The sequence below is a fragment of the Harpia harpyja genome, unplaced genomic scaffold (assembly GCF_026419915.1).
Source record: "Harpia harpyja isolate bHarHar1 unplaced genomic scaffold, bHarHar1 primary haplotype scaffold_55, whole genome shotgun sequence".
NCBI classification, from domain to species: domain Eukaryota; kingdom Metazoa; phylum Chordata; class Aves; order Accipitriformes; family Accipitridae; genus Harpia; species Harpia harpyja.
Genome location: NW_026293415.1, coordinates 64,975 through 85,201, shown reverse-complemented (window position 1 = coordinate 85,201; position 20,227 = coordinate 64,975). Strand labels below are relative to the sequence as shown.

Sequence of the window (20,227 nt, the reverse complement as noted above, 5' to 3'; positions counted from 1 at the left end):
GCCACCTTGCTGCCAGCTCTGCCCTCCCACAGGTGTAATATTTCTCCCTTACTCTGGCACCTGGCAGACATTTTCCTCTTCCTCCTTAGGGAGATGAGCCACAGGCCTGTGTGTGCTTGAGGGGGGCAGCAGGCCTGAGCAGGAAGAGCCTGTTTCATGGCATTTGGGGACCTGAACAGTCTGGCCCTGCAGGCTGGGTCCATTCTCTGCAGCAAAGCAAGATTGTCGCTGTAGCCCAGATCTGTGGTTGTTCCTGCAGCTCCCGAGGACCTGCCTGAGGGGGGTCACAGTGAGACCCCCGAGTCTCAGCACTGCAGGCCCCATGCTGGGCAGAGCTTGGCTGTTTAAAGCCCATAGGAGAGCAGCCTTATTTCTCTGAGTTTTGGCTCACCAGGGTGCTGGGCATGCTGCAGTGAAAGTCCATGTCTCATGCCCCATTTTGGTTGTGATCAGCCGAGGCACCGTCTCCTGGCCCTCACTGCCTGTGCATGGCTGTGGACAGACCTGTGACTCCCTGATCCTACCAGCACAGGGTGGATGGAGTCACCAAACACCCCAGGAAGAAGAGGTGGGCACCAGCCCCAGCAGTCCCATCTCTGCAGGGCTGCGCCTGACCTCAGCAGATCCAGGTTCCCTGAGCTGAGGCTCTGCTCAAGCCAGTGGCGATGGTGGAAGGAAAACTCCAGCTGAGAGTCCAACAGCCCTGCCCATGCTTGTCCAGCCCAGACAGCCTTACCTGCTGGCACAGAGTGCTTCCCCTGTGGTGTGGGATCTCCAACTGGAGACGTTACAATCTCAGACCCTTACCCCTGGAAAGCCAGCAAGGCAGTGTGGCTCTGGTCGCAAAGGACACCTGGGCTGGACCAGCACACTCACACCACATGTCTCAGTGCAGGCAGAAAGGATTCTTTAGCGTGCTGCTGCTGTCTATCCCCTCCCTGAGGTCTCCTCACAGGCACAGTCTGCTGCCAAGCATTGTCCCTGGGTGGTGGGTGGAGTGGGTCGTGGATGCAGGGCAGTGACCTGGGCTCAGGTCCAGCACAGCTGCCTGCTTCTCCTCCAAGAGGGGGCTCAGCAGAGGCAGCACACACAGCCCTCCCACAGCCCTCCCCACCTCACAGCCAAGCCCTGGGTGGGCAGGGCAGGCCCACAGGGCCTGGAGAGGAGCAGTGCCCGAGCTCCAGCCCACACCTGCCTGAGGCTGGGCAGTCAGGGCAAAAGCACCAACCCTGGAGATGCCAGGGATTGAACCCAGGACCTCCCACACGCGAAGCGGGCGCTCTTCCACTGAGCTCCATCCCCTTGATGCCTGCCAGCTCTTCTCCCATGATGCGTCTATGACAAGGGAAGCAGTCTGTGCACCATCGAGAATGACAAAGAGGAGAGAGACAGGGTCTTTGCAGAGACCCCGCAAAGGAGAGATGCCAAGTGCTGTGGAGCAGGGAAGGAGGGATGGCTGGAGACCACCCCAAAGAAGCACTGAATGGAGAGTCCTGTCCAGGGGAAGGCTGGGGGCTTGCAGTGCAAGAGGAAGGCTCATTCTAACCTGCAGATCTGCAGCTACAGTGCACGGGCAGTGCTCTGGCAAGAGGTGAAGGAGCGAGGAGGGCCAGGGCAGGCTGGAAGAAGGCAGGCAGTCTCTGCAAAAATCTACAGGAGAAAATCGTTGCTGAAGCCCAGGGTTGAACCAGGGACCTTTAGATCTTCAGTCTAATGCTTTCCCAGCTGAGCTACTTCAGCCGTGCCCCAGCAGCCCTTGTCCCAGTTCCACCCCTGCCAGGCCACAGGCTGACACTCACATGAAGAGAGCTCCTTGGGACATTCCCAGGGAAAAGCTGTGCCCAGCACCGGGCAGAGGGGACCTGGCCTCTCCCTGCCTCCATGGCCAGGTAGACTCCAGGTGTGGGGTGGGTGCCAGCTTACAGTGGGAGTGCCAAGATATGTGTGGGGCCTCAGTTACAAAGGTGAGTGGTGAAGGCAAGTGGGCAGGCCAGACACACGCAGCTGCCAAAGCTGAAGGTGGAAGAAGGGTGGGGTTGGTGGAACTACTACCTCTCTCCACAAATGATTCACAAAGTGTCTGATTCCAGATTGGTTTGGGCTCTTTTTGTTTGTTTGTTTGTTTAGGGTGGGATTTCTTGGTTTGTTCTTTTTGTTTGTTTTGTTCTGTTGTTTTGTTTTTAATATCATTATTATCATCACTATGGCTGTTATTACTGTCATTCGTGGGTATTATGTTAATACACAAATGTTTGGATTTGTGTCACTTCAACGGAGGCATGAACCTACTTTGTCTCACCTAGTTCCCTTATAAAAGTGTCTAAGAGTGGCTCAGAGCTGGCCTCTTTCATCGCATCTCTGTAATTATATGGGATGCCCGCGGTGCACTGCTTTCGGGCGAGGCTCGTTCCACAAAGAGGCCTGAGGAACTGCACCTCTGAAGCTCCTCTTCCTCCATGTTTTCTGGAGTAAAATCTCAAGGTTTGAAGCCTTTTAAAGACATAGGACTGGATTTAGGAGTCACCATTCAGTGTCTGGTGACAGGTAAGGTGATGAGTATAATTGAGGGATGTACCCAGGGCTTTCCCACAGGTGATGTTGAAGACACCCATCCTCTAGGAGGGGCATCTGGAGCTGCCTGGAGAGCATGGTGATTGTCCAGTGTCAGCATGTTCCTGGGGTTGTGTGGAGATGGAAGTGGTCTTCAAAAGTGGGGTTCAGGACCTAAAGTGCAGGTGTGGTGGGTTGACCCTGGCTGGTCACCAGCTGCCCACCAAAGCCATTCTATCACTCCCTCTCCTCAGCTGGACAGGGGAGAGAAAATGTAACAAAGGGGTTGTGGGTTGAGATAAGGACAGGAGAGATCAACTCACCAATTACCGTCACGGGCAAAACCAGACTCAGCTTGGGGAAAATTAACTCAATTTATTACAAATCAACCAGAGTAGGGTAATGAGAAATGAAACCAAATCTCAGAACACCTTCCCTGCACCCCTCCCTTCTTCCTGGGCACAACTTCACTCCCAGATTCTCTACCAACACCCCCAGCGACGCAGGGGGACGGGGAATGGGGTTTACTATCAGTTCATCATACATTATTTTCTGCCCCTTCATTATCCTCAGGGGCAGGACTCGTCACACTCTTCCCCTGCTCCAGCGTGGGGTCCCTCCCACAGGAGACAGTCCTCCACAAACTTCTCCAACGTGGGTCCTTCCCACAGGCTGCAGTTCTTCACAAACTGCTCCAGCTCTTCACGAACTGCTCCAGCATGTGTCCTTTCCCAGCGTGCAGTCCTTCAGGAGCACACTGCTCCAGCGTGGGTCCCCCACAGGGTCACAAGTCCTGCCTGAAAACCTGCTCCAGCGTGGACTCCTCTCTCCACAGATCCGCAGGTCCTGCCAGGAGCCTGCTCCAGCGCGGGGTTCCCACGGGGTCACAGCCTCCTTCGGGAACCCACCTGCTCCGGCGTGGGGTCCTCCACGGGCTGCAGGTGGATATCTGCTCCACCGTGGACCTCCATGGACTGTAGGGGGACAGCCTGCCTCACCATGGTCTTCCCTAGGGGCTGCAGGGGAATCTCTGCTCCGGCGCCTGGAGCATCTCCTTCCCCTCCTTCTTCACTGACCTTGGTGTCTGCAAGGTTGTTTCTCTTACATGTTCTCACTCCTCTCTCCGGCTGCCATTTCTGTCTGTCCCAACTTTTTTTTCCCTCTTAAAAATGTTATCACAGAGGCGTTACCACTATCGCTGATTGGCTCGGCCTTGGCTGGCAGCGGGTCCGTCTTAGAGCCGGCTGGTATTGGCTCTGTCGGTCATGGGGGAAGCTTCCAGCAGCTTCTCACAGAAGCCACCCCTGCAACACCCCCTGTTACCAAAACCTTGCCACACAAAGCCAATACAGCAGGGCATGTTCAGACCTCCTCTGGGCACACTTCTGTTCCATCCCCACCTGCCTACAGCAGGAATTCCCACGAAGGGACACACTAGTCCAGGTGTGGCCACACCAATGCTCCCTGGAGAGGGATGAAAACTCCAGATGTCTGGGTGGCCACGCTCATCCTACTACATTCACCTAACCAGCTGGCCTTGTTCATGGTGAGCGCTCACCACTAGCCTGTATGGTGTCCCTTCTAGTGCCCAGGCCATTCTCCTGAGGGTCACTGCTCATCCAATCAGGTCTCCCAGTTGGCTCTGGTTTATGGGGTTATGCTTCCCCCGATGCAGGACCAGTCACTTCTTGTAAAACTTAAGAGGTTTCTGTTGGCTGAATCCCAGAGTTTGTTTCTCAAGGTCCCCCTGGACTGAAGTTCCATTTGGTCCACTCCTAATGTTTGCATGGAGGTGGCTCACCCTGGTTGTGGTGAGCCATCACCACAAGAGAACAGCATGAGGAGTTGTAGGGTATTACAATAAAAAGAGTTACTGGTTTTGTACTGTGTGAGAGACTGAAAGAGTTAATGTCTCAAACATTGTGGTGGGGCAAGTTCTGCTTAAAGACAAAGCCTGCACAGCAAGGAAACAAGGTGAAAAGCCCATCAGCTCAGATATCAACAACAGGAGGGAGAGGGCCTGCTGGAGGGTGTTCAGCTCCCTATTCTGATAAGGTGTTCTGATACAAAGATCAAACAATGGCCACATCTGCAGGGAAGGAGAAGTTACTCCCCAAAGGACCCCCAAGTCCAAAGGCTCACAAACTGCTCATTAGCCTAATAAGTTCGAGTGCCCGCCCGAAGGAGGGACAAGGATGACAAAAGGACACAAACTGAAGCCCCAGCTGCTCAAGTCCACCGGGATGGGACCCCTCGGCTGACTGAACCAACGCTGGACACAGGGCCCGTGAAATCTTTCTCTCTTACTTTTTCTCTCTCTGTCTTCTTCTCTCTTTCCTTTTCCACAATCCCTACATCTCATCCATTTCAAGACATAAACCATTGACCAAGTCTGAGACTAAGGGTGGATCCAGCTGCCCCTGGGCTCTTTCTGAGGAGGAGTCTAGAAAGCAAGGAGGTCTGCTCTGAACCTCAGGACTCAATGGGAGGGATCCCGTTATTCCCTGAATTGATGTATATGGTTACCCTGGGTTACATCGGTTTACAGAAATAGCCTTATGCCAATTCCTGTTGTGAGAAACCCGGCCACCTCCTACCATGCCTCTCCAGTTCAGTTTGCTTCTGTCAGGAATAAAATCTTTAACTGATCATTTGGTGTCCTTTCACCTTAATTTAGCCCAAGGGAATTTTGACTCCCTGGTCTGTCCAGTCTGGGTGGTGACACAGGGGAACCTGCTGGGAAACAGGCTGAAGGTATCACTGATGTTCCCTCCCTCAGCTGGGGAGAGACACTTCTTTCCAGAAATAAAATTCTGCTCTCACAGAAAATGTTACATCTACATGCCAACTTTTGGGTCTTATAATTAGACAGGATACCCTTAGAGTGAAAGGCAGGGATCTCCTTTACTCCTGCTGAGGGAAGGGATCCATGGGTCAATGGAGGGCATCAAGGGATGTCAGGGAGACACAAGGGGATGGCAGATAGCTTTAGCAAATCCTTACAACCATGTCTGAGCCCAGAAATGGAAAGGGTTGATGTCTGTGTGTGGAGGAGGAAGATTGTCCTGGGAAGATGGCAGGAAGGAAGGCCCTTCCTGTGCAAAGAGGGATGATAGAGACTATTCCATCTGGTGTGCATGGCTCAGCCTGGCAGAAGTGCAATGCCCACTGCTGGGGGTGAAAGTGCTCAGTAATGCCCCACGAGCTGACATGATCTCTTTTCTTCCTTCACTCCCCACACTTGGATGAACCTCCAGAAAACATCCATGAGCCTGGAGAATGCACAGACCTCCTGGGCTGATGTTGCATGACTGCATGGGAAGAGGAAGGCTTTCTGAGACACAAGGGCATGCAGGGAGGGGGTTGTGTGTTAAAGGCAGAAAGATGCTGTGAAAGAGCAGGGAGTGGGAGGGTGTCATGCTGTAGTTATATAGGTTGAGTTGATGAAGTGAAATAGGTTGAGTTTTGATTCTGAGGCAGCAGAAGGAGGAGGGCGTGCAGTTTAGTGCTGGTATGTGGAGACAGAGGATTCAAGTGAGCCTGGGAGCTGGGACATCTTGGCTGATTGAGGAGCATTAGCAGGGCTTTGGAAGAAGCTGCACAGGTTATCAAGAATGCACAGCCTTTGGCAAAACCTCAGAAAACCACAGCTTTGTGTTTGAAGGAATAGTCAGTGAGGACAGAAAGTCATCCATAAAACTTGGGACATCATGGGGTCAGAGTGAGGTGAGGAAGCAGGAGTGGTGGTTAAAATCTGCAGCGAAAGAGGCACAGGCATAGAAGAATATAGGACAGGCTGTGGTGGGGATGGCCCCTTTGTGGGGTCAGGGATCCCCCAGCAGAACTGAAACCCTTGTCCTTTTGCCTCTGGCTGTTGTCTCTTCCACTGTAGCCCCTGAGAGGACACTAGTTCCTTACAACCCCCACGCTTTGTAGAGCCTTGGAGGAGTCCTATCACTGTCCTCACTGTCCTGCACTTGGCATCATCACACACCCCCACATTTCACTGCTCCCTGCAAGAGTCCTGAGCAAGCCACGAGGGAAAGGATCCGCATTCCTAGGGTATGGGGGTCAGCGCTTGAACATCCTGCTTGATGAAACACATCAAGGCCACTCACAGCTGCCTGCACGGTTGATTTTCAACCTCTAACCAGTGCCTCTGCCGCCCTGCTTCACCAGCCCCCAGGGACAGTCACCTTGTCATCTCATTCCCTCCATGATTGCTTCACTATGGCCCTCAGTGGGACTAAATCACACCTTCAGGAACTTGGAGACGTGCTGCTGACTTGTACTTCTCTAGAGGCCAGTGAAATCTTCTTTCAGTATCTGCAGTTCAGGAACTTGGCACCAGAGGGCTCATTAACATGCCAAATGCCCTAACAAGCCAAGCCTCTGGGTATAACTTTCCTTCCTTCCTCAGTTCTTAGGTGGTTAGTTTGAGAGGTTTCTGGAGTGCAGTCCAAGTGAAAAGTTTTCAATACCAAATATCAGTAAGAAACAATTTAATCTTTTTCCGCTTCTTATTTTTCTGCTTACACATCAAGGGAAACCAGAAAACTCCAACTGATACTGACCCTCAGCATCTCCTAATGGACTCTGAATATGCAGAGAAGCCAAGATCCTGTATGTCAGACACTCTATGGGCAGTCTTTGTCCCTGCCTCCAACCCCAACACTTCTCTCATCAGCCACCTGGGACTTACAGCCCCTTTGTTCAATTCTGAGCTTTCTCCACTACAGTCTGTAGCTGCATGTTTCAGCCCATTGACAGCTGCTTCACTTGGAGAACAGGCTGCACACAGGTACAGAAGGATGTTTCTTAATTGCCAAAATACAAAACCAAAGGAAGGCATAGTTCAATAAAAAATAAACCACCCTCCTCTGCTGTATATTAAGTCCACCTTACCTCCTCTGAAGTCTACTTTCCACAGTGGATGGTCTTAGAGGAATAGAAAACACATTTTTGTGTCAAGCGCAGATCCCAAGAACCCCAAAAGACCTCCCTGCCACAGTCTCTGTTTGTCCGTATTCACTCACAGTGAGTCACACGCTGAAGTCAGGAGCCCCCTCCATTGACAGAAGGAAGCAAAGAGACAAAGTGAACAAAATGTTATCTTTTGAATAGCCAAATCTGCGCTAATCCCAACATATCTGGGTTACAAGAGCATCATCAAGTAGACTCTGCAGCATCTAGACCCACTCGTTTCTCATTCTTCTCCAGCACTGGACACGTCGAGTGCAATTGTCCAGGCTTGCCTTTCTACTCAAGGGAGAAAAATCAGTTGTGTCAAGTGAGATGCTTTGGCCTACCCTGCCTGTCCACCAGCTCCTGCTCCAGAAAGGTTCCTGACAGCCCTGGCTCACATTTCCCAGTGCCGTGTGGGGTCTTCAGCTACCCCTGGGAATCTTGGAGGCTGTGGCCATCTCTATGTGGGCAACGGCATCAAGCCCTGAAAGAAGATTTAGGCAGAGTTTGAAACATGCAGAAAAGATGTCGTGTAAAACGTGTGTAAGTATTCTTTTTGAAAACATTGACACTGACCTGTAAATTCTCATTATTTTTTCACAGGCCATGGCTATGGACCAGCAAGCTGATGACACATTCTCTCCCTCTATGTAAATACATATTTATACATCCAGTCTCTTTTGAATAGTAACATCTGAGTTTTGCTCAAGTAGCCCCTGATTTGATTCCTATCCACCGTTGCTTGTTTTCTGCCAGAGTCCTGCCTTGAGGCACCAAGGCCTGGGCGACCTTGCTGGTGATAAGAGCACATAAAATCTCTCAGATCCATCTATACATACTCTTACTAAACTTAGGAGTGATCCCATATAATCTTTACTTCTTCTTTACCTGTCCCTGAAGTAATAACAGCTCGTTATGGTGCCCTTGAATTTACTTTCAAGTTTCAACTCAGTGTCGCTATAGGTCATTTCCATGCTTGGAGGATGCTGTCCTTGGAGAGCACTGTATGAAGCTCTGCTGCCTTTCAATGCTGATGGCCATGAGACCCCACTAAAACTCCCCAGAATAGGCCAAAGTCTGCTCTTCTAATATTCGGCATCTGCAGTCTTCTATTTTCCTTCCTCACTCCCCTCAGGAGCTGGGAACTCACTATTTCATTTTCATCACAGAAAAGGCTTACACTGACCTTTAGTTTCATGGCCAGCTCTGCCTTGCTGGCAAGTATCAGATCCGGGTTTGCATTACCCTTGTTGGCCCATCTGGCAGCTGTGTGAAGATGTTCCCTGAAGACACTCCAGAAACTGCCTGGACTGTTTGCATGCTGCTGTGTTCCCCTTCCAGAAAATGCCAGGGTCATTAAAGTCCCCAGTGAGGCCCCGGCTTCTACATCCAGAGACTTCCTTGGGGTGCTCAGAAAAGACCGTGCCCACTTCCCCACCCTGACTGTGGGTTCCTCAACTCCAACCACAATGTCACCTTAACTGGCCCCTCCTCTGACCCTCACTCACAAGGGCTGACCCAACTTCTCACTGGCCCCAGTAAGGAGCTCCATACATCCAAGCAACTTCTTCACTTGGAGGGAACCCCACTCCTGATCCTTCCAGCCTGTCTCTCCTGAGAACCGGTACCCATCCACTGCAGCACCACAAGTTTGAAAGTGTAGGCATATGTGTTGTGACACCAGCGTGATGTTCTTCCTGTCTAAAGACGGGACTATGAAAAGGCAATTCTTGGACCTCACTCTTTCACATAGGAGAAATGTCACTGCTGAAAGAAGTGTCTCTCCCCAGCTGAGGGAGGCAACACCAGTGTTTGCTTTAGGCTGTTTCCCAGCAGGTTCCCCTGGAGCCCCCAGGACACGCGGAGGGAGCCCAGAGGGGGCAGAGAAAGTGCTGCCTTGGGCTGGTCCTCTGCTGCTGAGCTGGGCTGGGCTCATGGGATGGAGGGAGCTCATGGCAAGCAGGCAGCACTGCAGAGAGACAGCTCTGCCCAGGAGCAGCTCCTCTGCAAAGCACAGCAGGGCTGAGGGCACTGCCTGCAGGCACCGAGGGAGAGAAGTGAGGCAGAGAGAGATGTTAAAGGCAGTCTGGGGTGGGAGGACAGAGAAGAGCTCACTTGGAGACAATTTTTCACAGCCCTTAACAGGGTAAGTGTCTTGCTGCAGGGCAATACAGCTGTGGTTCCTGGAATGATCTCCTAAAGCTGGCACATCCCACAGCCTATGGGATCTGTCAGGAAAAGTCTCACAGTTTGTGCAGTGTAGAGATAAAGGACGTGCTTTGGAGCACAGCTTCCCTGCTGCACCCTCAGAGGGACAGGGCATGTCAGCTGCCTTCACCCGGGGATGGCTGCGGAGTGTGAAGCTGGGTGTGCAGCCAGGGGTGCCCAGGGCTGTCCTTCTGAGCAGGGTCCCTGCACCCCAGGGGGCTGTGTGCTGGGGCAGGGACTCTGCCGCCGGTCAGGGTAAGTACTCTGCCTGCCTGGGGAACTCTAACAGCAGAGTGGGGAGAAGCTGTGGATGAAAGAAGCAACACCCAGCAGGGCAGGGTCCTTCTTCTGACAAGAGGGTGCTGTGTGGGTCACTCACAGCTTCACATCATCCCAGGACATTTCAAGAAAACCTTTCAAGGGCAAGGTCGAAGCAGGGATTACTATATCATAAAGATCTTTCCTGAGTCTGTGTTTTCAGTTTCCTACTCTTGGGGAATTTTCAGGAGAAATGGAAAAGGAGCTGTCATGCTTGAACAAGTCACTGAGACTCCTGAGGTGTAAATCTGAGGGATCAGTAAGTCTGATAGGAGCCTCCTGAAGTAAAGCACAGGGACTGAGAACAACTGCCTGGCTGTGTTGGTGTCTGGAAGGTGACATGTACAGCTGGGTAAGAGTAAGTCTTCCCTGAGACTTCAGCTGCCTCTGCCTTTGCATCTCTGAGCCAGTCAATCACTGCATTTTTCCTTGATACTGTTCTTGCTGTCTGTTTCTCTGGGGTGGGAGTTTCAGCTGCAGAGTCACACACTGATCTTGTGGGTCCTCCCATGCAGCTGTGTCCATGGGAACAAGGTTACAGGTGTCCAAGCTCTCCTCCAAGCTGTGGGGCTGTGGGCAATGCAGTCTGCATCATTCCTTATCAAAGGAGCTGACTCTCCCTTCCTGAGATACCATCATCAGCACACTTGGCTATTTTCTTGGGGTGACCTTCCAAGTTGTGTGCTGCCCTCCAGGGTGCAGATCTGTCCCATAGTGTCTTGGTGTTACCTGAATGCCCCATGCAAAAGCACAGAGTCACCATGACTGAGGAAATGCAGTTGGGTTTGTGAAATGAACCATGTGTGTCCTTGGCAAGAGGTGGGGTGCAGAGACATTGAGAAAGGGGGAGACACTTGGTGTTGGACAGTGGGTCTCTCTGCTTTCAGGAGTGCCTGCAGTCTTTTCAGGTTAACATGGGTGTGTGATTACACGCCATCTCAGAAAGGTGCAAGCCCAGGGTAGCTGGCAACAAGACAGAGTGGCAGACCAGCTCCCTTCGCTCTGCACTGCGGTGCAGGCAGTACTTTTTCCTCAGAGGACCCACTGTATTTTCTCTGAGTGCAGCAGAAATGATGAGGGTTTCTGAAATCCAAGACTATTACCAGGTGTGTTGGGGGAGAGCTGTAAAAAACCCCTCTCTCTCAAACAATGCTTTGATTGTGTTTTCTTATCCCTGGGAGTGCAGATGTAGACAAGCACTTTTTCATTAGGAGCAGTTTCATCTGACCAATTCAAACACCAGGACTGACTGGCAACGTTCCCAGAAAGACACTGCTGCAGAGCAGGGCTGATTACTTGTCAGCCAGTACACAGTGGTCCTGCTCCTCACGGCACACTCAGCCAGTGCTCCATGCACAGAGCTGAACAGAGATCTCATTGAAATGGAAAAAATGCGGTGAACATGTATTATGAGAAATGGCTTTGATTTTGGTCAGAGAATAATGCCCTAACTTGTCACTGTCCTTGCCTCCTTGTTCAGTGCTCCGCACCCAGAAGCAGCAAGATGTCCAACAGCAGCTCCATCACTGAGTTCCTCCTCCTGGCATTTGCAGGCACGCGGGAGCTGCAGCTCTTGCACTTCTGGCTCTTCCTGGGCATCTACCTGGCTGCCTTCATGGCCAACAGCCTCATCATCACCGCCGTAGCCTGTGACCACCGCCTCCACACACCCATGTACTTCTTCCTCCTCAACCTCTCCTTCCTTGACCTGGGCTCCATCTCCACCACTGTCCCCAAAGCCATGGCCAACTCCCTCTGGGACACCAGGGCCATCTCCTATGCAGGATGTGCTGCACAGGTCTTTCTGTTTGTCTTTTTGATCTCAGCAGAGTATTTTCTTCTCACTGTCATGGCCTACGACCGCTACGTTGCCATCTGCAAACCCCTGCACTACGGGACCCTCCTGGGCAGCAGAGCTTGTGTCCACATGGCAGCAGCTGCCTGGGGCACTGGTTTCCTCACTGCTGTGCTGCACACTGCCAATACATTTTCAGTATCCCTCTGCAAGGGCAATGCTGTGGACCAGTTCTTCTGCGAAATCCCCCAGATCCTCAAGCTTGCCTGCTCAGATGCCTACCTCAGGGAAGTTGCAGTACTTGTAGTTGCTGTCTGTTTTGGATTTGGGTGTTTTGTTTTCATTGTGTGTCCTATGGGCAGATCTTCAGGGCTGTGCTGAGGATCCCCTCTGTGCAGGGACAGCACAAAGCCATTTCCACCTGCCTCCCTCAACTGGCTGTCGTCTCCTTGTTTGTAAGCACTGCCACGTTTGCCTACCTGAAGCTCCCCTCCATCTCCTCCCCATCCCTGGACCTGCTGGTGGCAGTTCTGTACTCGGTGGTGCCTCCAGCCTTGAACCCCCTCATCTACAGCATGAGAAACCATGAGATCAAGGATGCCCTGAGAAAACTAATCACTGGATGCTTTTCAGAAGGAATAAACTGCCTGTAGTCTTTTGCATAGGACTCATACATCATTACAAGCTCAGCCTGTCTTCTGGTGGGTTTTTTCTGGTGATTTTTGGTTTTGAGTGTGGTTTTTGATTGCTCTTTTTGCTTTGTTTTACTTATCTGAATGCTTTCCACAAAGAAATGTTTCTTCCTCTGGTTTCTAATTCACAATCTATCCAGGTTTTGTGTGCCCCACAGGCTGTGCAAATGAGGAGCCATACCCTCTTTGTATTTACCCAAAATAAAGGGTGTCCTGGTTTCAGCTGTGATAGAGTTAACTGTCTTCCTAGTAGCTGGTACAGTGCTATGTTTTGAGTTCAGTATGCGAAGAATGTTGATAACACGGGTGATTTCAGATGTTGCTCAGTAGTGTTTAGACTAAAGTCAAGGATTTTTCAGCTTCTCATGCCCAGCCAGCGAGAAAGCTGGAGGGGCACAAGAAGTTGGCACAGGACACAGCCAGGGCACCTGAGCCAAAGTGGCCAACGGTGTATTCCATACCATGTGACGTCCCATCTAGTAGAGGAACGGGGAAGTGGGGGGGTGGGGAATCGCCGCTCGGGGGACTAGCTGAGTGTCGGTCGGTGGGTGGTGAGCAATTGCACTGCGCATCATTTGTACATTGCAATCCTTTCATTATTACTGTTGTCATTTTATTAGTGTTATCATTATCATTATTAGTTTCTTCTTTTCTGTTCTATTAAACCGTTCTTATCTCAACCCACAGGTTTTGCTTCTTTTCCCGATTTTCTCCCCCATCCCACTGGGTGGGGGGGAAGTGAGTGAGCGGCTGCGTGGTGTTTAGCTTCTGGCTGGGGTTAAACCACGACAAGGGCCCTGCAGTGACTTGTTTCTCTGAGATCCTTCCTCCAAGACCTTCTCTGCAGCTGCAGGGAGCAGTGCCTGTGTGCAGAGGGGAAGAAGAAAAGAGTCCCAGCACAGCAGCCCTGCCAGGGAGCACCAGCGCTTGGTCTTTCCCAAGCTGCTCTCTTCCCACTTCCATGCTTTCCTTCTGAACCCTTTGGTTGGTGGAAGGCCTGAGTGCTCTTCCAGCATGGTTACAGTCCTGCTGTGTGGCAGGCCTGTGGCCGCAGGCAAGGACAGGCAGTGGGCACTTGTGTGACAGAGCTGGCCTCCATTGCAGCATTTTCATCATACAAGGGGATCTCCTCAGGCCTTGTGCCACGGATGCCCCCCACCCCTGGGGCTCACCCCTCTCCACCCCCGAGGAGCTGCTGTGCCCTTCAGAGGGTCTGGGACCGTGGGGTGAGTGCCCAGAGCTCTGCCGCACCCTGTGGTGGGCACTGCTGTGGGGCTATGCCAGACTGGGCTGTGCTGGGAAGAGGGCAGGGTAGGTGGTGAGAGGTCAGGGGCAGTGGGAAGAGTTTAGGGGGAGCTGGGCTGGGCTGGAAAGTGTCCAGGAGAGAAAAATATCAGTGTATAGCCTGTAGTGTGTGACCATGCAGGGTGAGGACTGACACCGGAGGTTTGTGATGAAGAGGCAGGGCTTGTGGCAAGCATGGAAGACATGCTGGTGCAGAGGAGAGGAGGCCTGTCTGTGCCCTTGGTGGTGTGGACAGACAGGGAGGGTGGCTCAGGGTCTTTGTCACCCCCAGCGTCTCTTTTTGGCCACTTCCAGCACTTGCTGGTCACTCCCCTTTACAGGTGAGTTTTGCTGTGAGGCCATCTCCATCTTCCTGCTGGGCCAAGGGCTGGTTTGGGGGAATGGACAGCCCTGCCCAGTCCTGCTGCTTGCCCAGACCCTGGCAGACCCTGGAGCAGAGCTGTCTGCAAAGCTCCACATGGGACAATGCTGCGGCAGGGCTGGGGTCAGGGGCTGGGTAGCTGCAAAAGTAGGAGGGTCATGGGGGAACTGTGATCTGAAGGCCGTCATAGGGCTCACAATGGGGGGAAGTTTCCCACCCCTGACTCTACCCTCTCCCGTGCTGTGCCTGCACATTGGGGCTGTGGGACTGTGTATGGGCAGTGGGGCTGGGCCAGCACAGGGACAGGGCACTGACAGGGGCCACGAAGCAGCTGCCAGGAGCTGTCAGCAAGGACAGTTACAAAGCAGGAATTTCTATTGCCTTTGTTGTGGAGGTATGTGTGTAGGAGAAGAAAAGCTCACCTGGAGATGCTTGTTGCAAGGGAAGTCAAAGGAAACAGAAGAGCTTTGGTCACTTCTGAGAGACCAAGGCTGAACAAGGGAAATGCAGGGCTGCTGCTGAATGGGGAAGGTGATTTAAGAAGAGCAGACACAGCTGGGGCTGAAGGAATGAATGCCTGCTGTGCCTGAGTCTTTACTGAAATGGTCTCCAGGCCCCTGTGCTCAGGGAAAGGCTTCAAGGAAGAGGAGAGCATGCATTGGCAGGAAAGTCAGGAAATCGCGCAAGGACTGATGCCAGTTTCTGCCCCTGCAGGGGACTAACCCTGGCAATGACACAGGCTGGGGGCTGCCTGGCTGGAAGGAGGCGTTTTGGAAAAGTCTTGGTGGACAGTGAGGTGGACAGGATGCAGGTGTGTGCTTTGGAAGCAAGGGAGGACAGGAGCACCCTGGGCTATATGAACAGGAGCATGGCCAGGTGATTGAGGGAAGAGATTCTACAGAACACTGTGTCCAGATTTCAGATCCCAATATAGGAAAGATGTCGGCGCGCTGGAGCCAGTTTAGCAAAGGGCCCCCATAATGTTCCAAGGCAGGAAGACTACCTGTGAGGAGAGGCTGAGGGAGCTGGGCTTGTCCAGCCTGGAGAAAGGAAGATCTTGGGCAAAACATGTAGCAGCATTGCAGTGTTCCCAGGAAGACTGAGTCAGGCTCATGTCCATGGTACAAGACACAAGGACAAGAGGCAATGGGCTGAAAGAAGGGCGTTAGTGTACATATAGAGAAATACTTTTCCAACATGAGGATAGCCAAAGGCTGGAAGCTGTTTCCCAGGGAGTTTGTGCCAGCTCTATCCCAGACAGTGACCAAGGCATGTTTGGATGAAGCCCTGAGTAATCTGGTCTAGCCCTGCTTTGAGCAGGAGGTTTTTTCCAGAAAGTTCCTGATGTCCCTTCCATCCTGAAAGATGCTGTTCTTCCATCCCCTTCATGTTTTCAAATGAGGGAAAGCTCTCAGGATCTCCCTGGCCACAGAAGTAATTCACATCAGGTGCAGGGATGATTTATACATGTCCCCATACATAAAGCCCTGACCATATCAAGAATCCTTCAATAGGTGTTTGTGTGATTTCCCCAAGACTATCAGTATCTATTTAACCAAAAAAAAAAAGAAAGAAAGAAGAAAAACAAGTTATTCTTCTTCCAAAACATAAATATATGCAACACAGCATTCTGTATCTATGGTAGCAGACTTGAAGTAGTGGAAGGGGTAGCAGGGCATCCTGCTGAAGTGAAATAAGTTAAGTTTTGATTTTGAGGTAGCAGAAGGAGGACATGTATTTCAGGGCTGGCATACAGAGAGAAATAGAAGATTCAAGCAAGTGTGGGGCTCTAACAGCTTGGGTGCGAGAGGAGCATGATGAGGGTATTGGAAGAAGGCAGACAGGTTGTGGGGAACTCACAGACCTTGACCAATCCTTCCTTGACCACAGTTCCATGTTTGAAGGAACAGCCAGTAAGGACAGAAGGGCATCAGTATGGCTTGGGAGATCCCAGGGTCCGAGTGCGGTGGGGAAATGGGGGCATAGCTAAAGTCTGCTGGGAAACCAGCATAGCCATAGGACAGTGTAGGACAGCCTGCAATGGGGATGACTGAGGGCATTGCAGCAGGTGAGATCACCACCAGTCAACACAAGTGAGATCCTTATCCTCTCCACCCTGGCTGCTGTCTCTTCCACTGAGGCCCATGAGAAGACACCAGGTCCTTACAGCCCCAGTGTGTTGTTGCCTCCTCACTCACCCCCTGTGGATCCTGTCCTGCACTCAGCATTGCACACCCCCACTGCTCCTTGGAAGAGCCCCAAGCATCCCATGAGGTAATGGGACCCCTTTCCCAGAGAATGGGGCTCAGGGCTTGGCTGTCCTGCTTGGTGAAACACATCAAGGGTTTTCACAGCCACATTCCACGCTTCATTTTCCACCTCTAAGCAGTGCCTCCTACTTCCTGCTTCACCAGCCCCCAGGGATGGTCCCCTTTCTGGTCATTCCCTCCATGGTCTTTTCAGGGATGGCCCTCACTGGAGCCCACTAACACGCTCGGAAACTTGGAGGCTTGCTGCTGACTTTTAAGTCTCTAGGGGCTTCTTCAATCTTTCAGGATCTGCAGTTCAGAAAGTCAGCACCAGAGGGCTCATTAACATGCAAAGCACCCTAACAAGTCAAGTCACTGTGCATCATTTTCCTTTAAGCTTTCAATTCTGATGTGGTTAATTAGAGCAGTTTCAGGAGTGTAATCAAAGTGAAATGATAGGAACACTAAACAACACCAAAAAGAAAGGGTTTCTTTTTCTCCACGTTATTACTCTGCTTATACATGAATTGCTATCAGCAATCTCTAATTGATATTACTCCTGTACATCTCTTAATGCAGTCTGAATAGATATGAAAATCCAGAGCCTTCATCTTCCACAACCTATGGTCATTCTTCATCCCTACCCCCAACCTACCATGTCTCTCATCAGCCACCTGGGACTTGGAGCAGCCCTGTTCCAATCTGAGCTTTTGCCACTGAAGGCTGTAGCTGCATGTTTCAGCCTGTTGGCACCAATTCCCAGCTGTTTTATTTGGAGAATGAGAGGCACACAGACACAGCAGGGTGTTTCTTAATTGCCGACAAGCAAAAACAAAGGAAGGAATAGTTCAGTAAAAAATAAGACATTCTTCAGCGAAGTATTAAGTCCACATTACCTCCACTGAAACCTGCTTCCTACAGAGGATAACCTTAGACAAATGGAAAACAAATTTTTTGTGTTTAGTCAGAGATCCCAAGACCTCCCAAAATGTTCCCTGTCCTGGAATTTGTTTGTCCATATTTGTTCTTTTGCAGACAGCGTGTCACACACTGAAGTCACGAGCTCCCTCGACTCGCAGAGGGAAGCAAAGAGACAAAGGGAATGGAATGCTCCCTTCTGAATAGCCAAATCTGCACCAACCAACCCCAACATATCTGGGTTATAGGCACATCTTCAAGCAGACTCTGCATCATATAGACAGACTTGTTTTTCATTTGCTGCATGGAAAATTACAGGTGATGCCATTGTAGGAGAAGGCAGGGATGAGAGTGATCACCTCTAACACTAGACACCTTGGGTGCAATTGCCCAGGCTTCCCTTGCTAGTCAAGGGAGAGAAATCACTTGTCTCACCCAAGAGGCTTTGATGCACCCTGCCTGTCCACCAGCTCATGCTCCAGAAGTTCTGCCATCGGTGTGCATCACATTTCTATGTCCCACATGAGGTCTTCAGCTACCTCAGGGTATCTTGGAGGCAGTGCCCACCCCCGTGTTGGCAACTGCATCAACCTGTGAGTGGAGATGATAGGTATAAGTGGAAACATATGCAGAAAAGAGCTTGGTGTAATAAGTGTGTAAGAAGTCTTCATTTTCAGAGTTTTGAGGGTTTTCTATAAATCCTCCTGATTGTTTTCTCTATTGGCCATTGACATGGAACAGCAAGCTGCTTACCCTTTCTCTCCCTCTACGTAAATCTAGATTTATACAGTCATTTCTAAAATGCATTACCTATGAAGACTTTAAATGGAGAAACTGTTCTCAGGACATGTTTATATTAAAACATTTGACATTTGCATTTCATAGCTAAACAGAGCTGAGAGCAATGGAGGTTGGGAAGAGCCCACTATTATTTCTTTGCTATCAAGCAATGTCCAAAATTGGTAGCACTGCCCACCTAGCATCCCTTTTGTGAGGTGGCCAAATCTTTATGGGCTATACAATGCCATAACATCATGGCCCTCCAAGTGCCAGACCCCAACCGATACACCACAGAGGCCCAGAGCACAGCCGATGAAAGGAAATGCCATTCCTATCTGATAACCTGATAAACTTCTCCAATCCAATGGCTGCCTTGGTAGATGAGTAAGGCTTTTGACACTGTCTCCCATAAAATCCTCATAGAGAAGCTGCTGAAGCAGAGGCTGGATGAGCAGACAGTGAGGTGGATTGAAAAACTGGCTGAATGGCCGGCCCCACAGAACGGTGATCAGTGGCACAAGGTCTCCCTGGAGGCAGGTCACCAGTGGTGCACTGCAGGGGTCAATACTGGGTCCAGTCCTGTCCCTTCAAACCTCAACTCTACTGTAATTTTGTGGTCCTATGATACACTTTCAGGAAAATCAGTGCTGCTGGGCACCTCTCTGAGGTGTCAGTGCCCGTGAATCAGCAGGCCTTCTCCATCTCCTAGGCATGCACACAACATGGAAGAATCTCTTTCATCCCTGACTTGCAGAAGAGGGGTCTTCCTTCCTGACATCTTCCCAGGACACACCTCCTCCTCTTCCCCATCCACAGACATCCACTGCTTTCCATTTCTGGCCTCGGATAGTGTTTAAGGATTTGCTAAAGCCATCGGCCACCTCCTTGTTTCTCACCGACATCCCTCGACCCTGTCTCTGAGCCCTACACATGGCTAATCACTGCTGCTCAGAGCTGCTCACTCTTCAGAAGAGGCCTTGATATTCTCACATATTCCTGGTGCTTATTACCTACCTTCCTGACTCCCTCCAGAGCTCATGGCAAACGTAGTTGTCTACAACAGGGCCTTTATGACCATCTTTTATGAAATGGTTGTCTTTTTAAGATCTTCTTTCCATGAAGAGTAGCCACAGAAAAGCACCAAATACAGAAAGACAGAGTCTGAGTGAAGTGCCAGTAAAAACCAAGTGAGCAACACCCAAGGCTGCGGTTTCCTGGCAAGGAGTCTTTCCTGTTTGTCACCTTTTCTCGTGAAAGAAACAGGAAAACTGTCCATCCCATGGAGCTCTGCAGAAGGAAGTTGGAGCTGTACGTTGTGCGAGGTGATACAAGCAGGATCAGCAGGTAGAGAAGACTCCTGTAGGGAATGCTTTACGAGGGAGCACCCTGACCTCACCCAGATAAAAAAGAGACCAAGTAGAGTGCTGACATGATGGTTAGAAGTATCCTGGGATAAAAGAGTGTGGATGAGAGAATGTGGGAGAGATTTGGTTTACAGAGATTTGAGGTAGTACTACCCAGGTCTGAGCAGTCTGAGGTTTGGAGCTGAGGAAAAACAAAGCAGCTCTCAAGAACCTTTTGGAATTAGTGGAACTATCACTACTAGCAGTAACAGGACAGTGCTGAAAGGAAATCCTTTGTTTTCTCAATGTTGAACTAAAGCTTTTTAATTTTCTTTTTACTTGACAGAATAGCTCTAAGTTCTCAGCGATGAGCCTCTGGTATGCAATTCTTAGAACAAGTGTCCATGATGGCACCTCCTGGCAGCTGCTTCATGGCCCCTGTCAGCGCCCTGTCCTTGTGCTGGCCCAGCCCTACTGCGCATACATAGTCCCACTCTACAGCCACAGCATGGGCAAGGGGAGAGTCGGGGGGGGGAAATTTCCCCAATTTGTGATCCCAGTGGTGGCCTTCAGATCACAGCTCCCCCATGACCCTCCTACTTTTGCAGCCTCCCCCAGCACCCAGCACTTGTCACACAAGTGCCCACTGCCTGTCCTTGCCTGCGGCCACAGACCTGCCACACAGCACGACTGTAACCATGTTGGAAGAGCACTCAGGCCTTCCACCAACCAAAGGGTTCAGA

General features: G+C 51.0%; 1 protein-coding gene and 1 non-coding gene across 2 annotated transcripts in view; one reads left to right on the top strand and one right to left on the bottom strand.

Annotated features, from left to right (window-relative positions):
* The window catches only part of LOC128138545 (deleted in malignant brain tumors 1 protein-like), a gene marked incomplete at its 5' end in the record, with an annotated part of 387,383 nt that extends 387,035 nt beyond the window's left edge, over nucleotides 1-348 (top strand). Inside the window, one exon of the mRNA XM_052779749.1 lies at nucleotides 260-348. Coding sequence (XP_052635709.1) covers nucleotides 260-348 — 89 coding nt within the window. The remainder of the gene's footprint in view (nucleotides 1-259) is intronic.
* Nucleotides 349-1,230: 882 nt separating this feature from the next.
* TRNAA-CGC (transfer RNA alanine (anticodon CGC)) lies at nucleotides 1,231-1,302 on the bottom strand. Its single transcript has one exon. It is a non-coding gene; the product is annotated as a tRNA-Ala (tRNA).
* Between the last annotated feature and the right edge of the window lie 18,925 nt (nucleotides 1,303-20,227).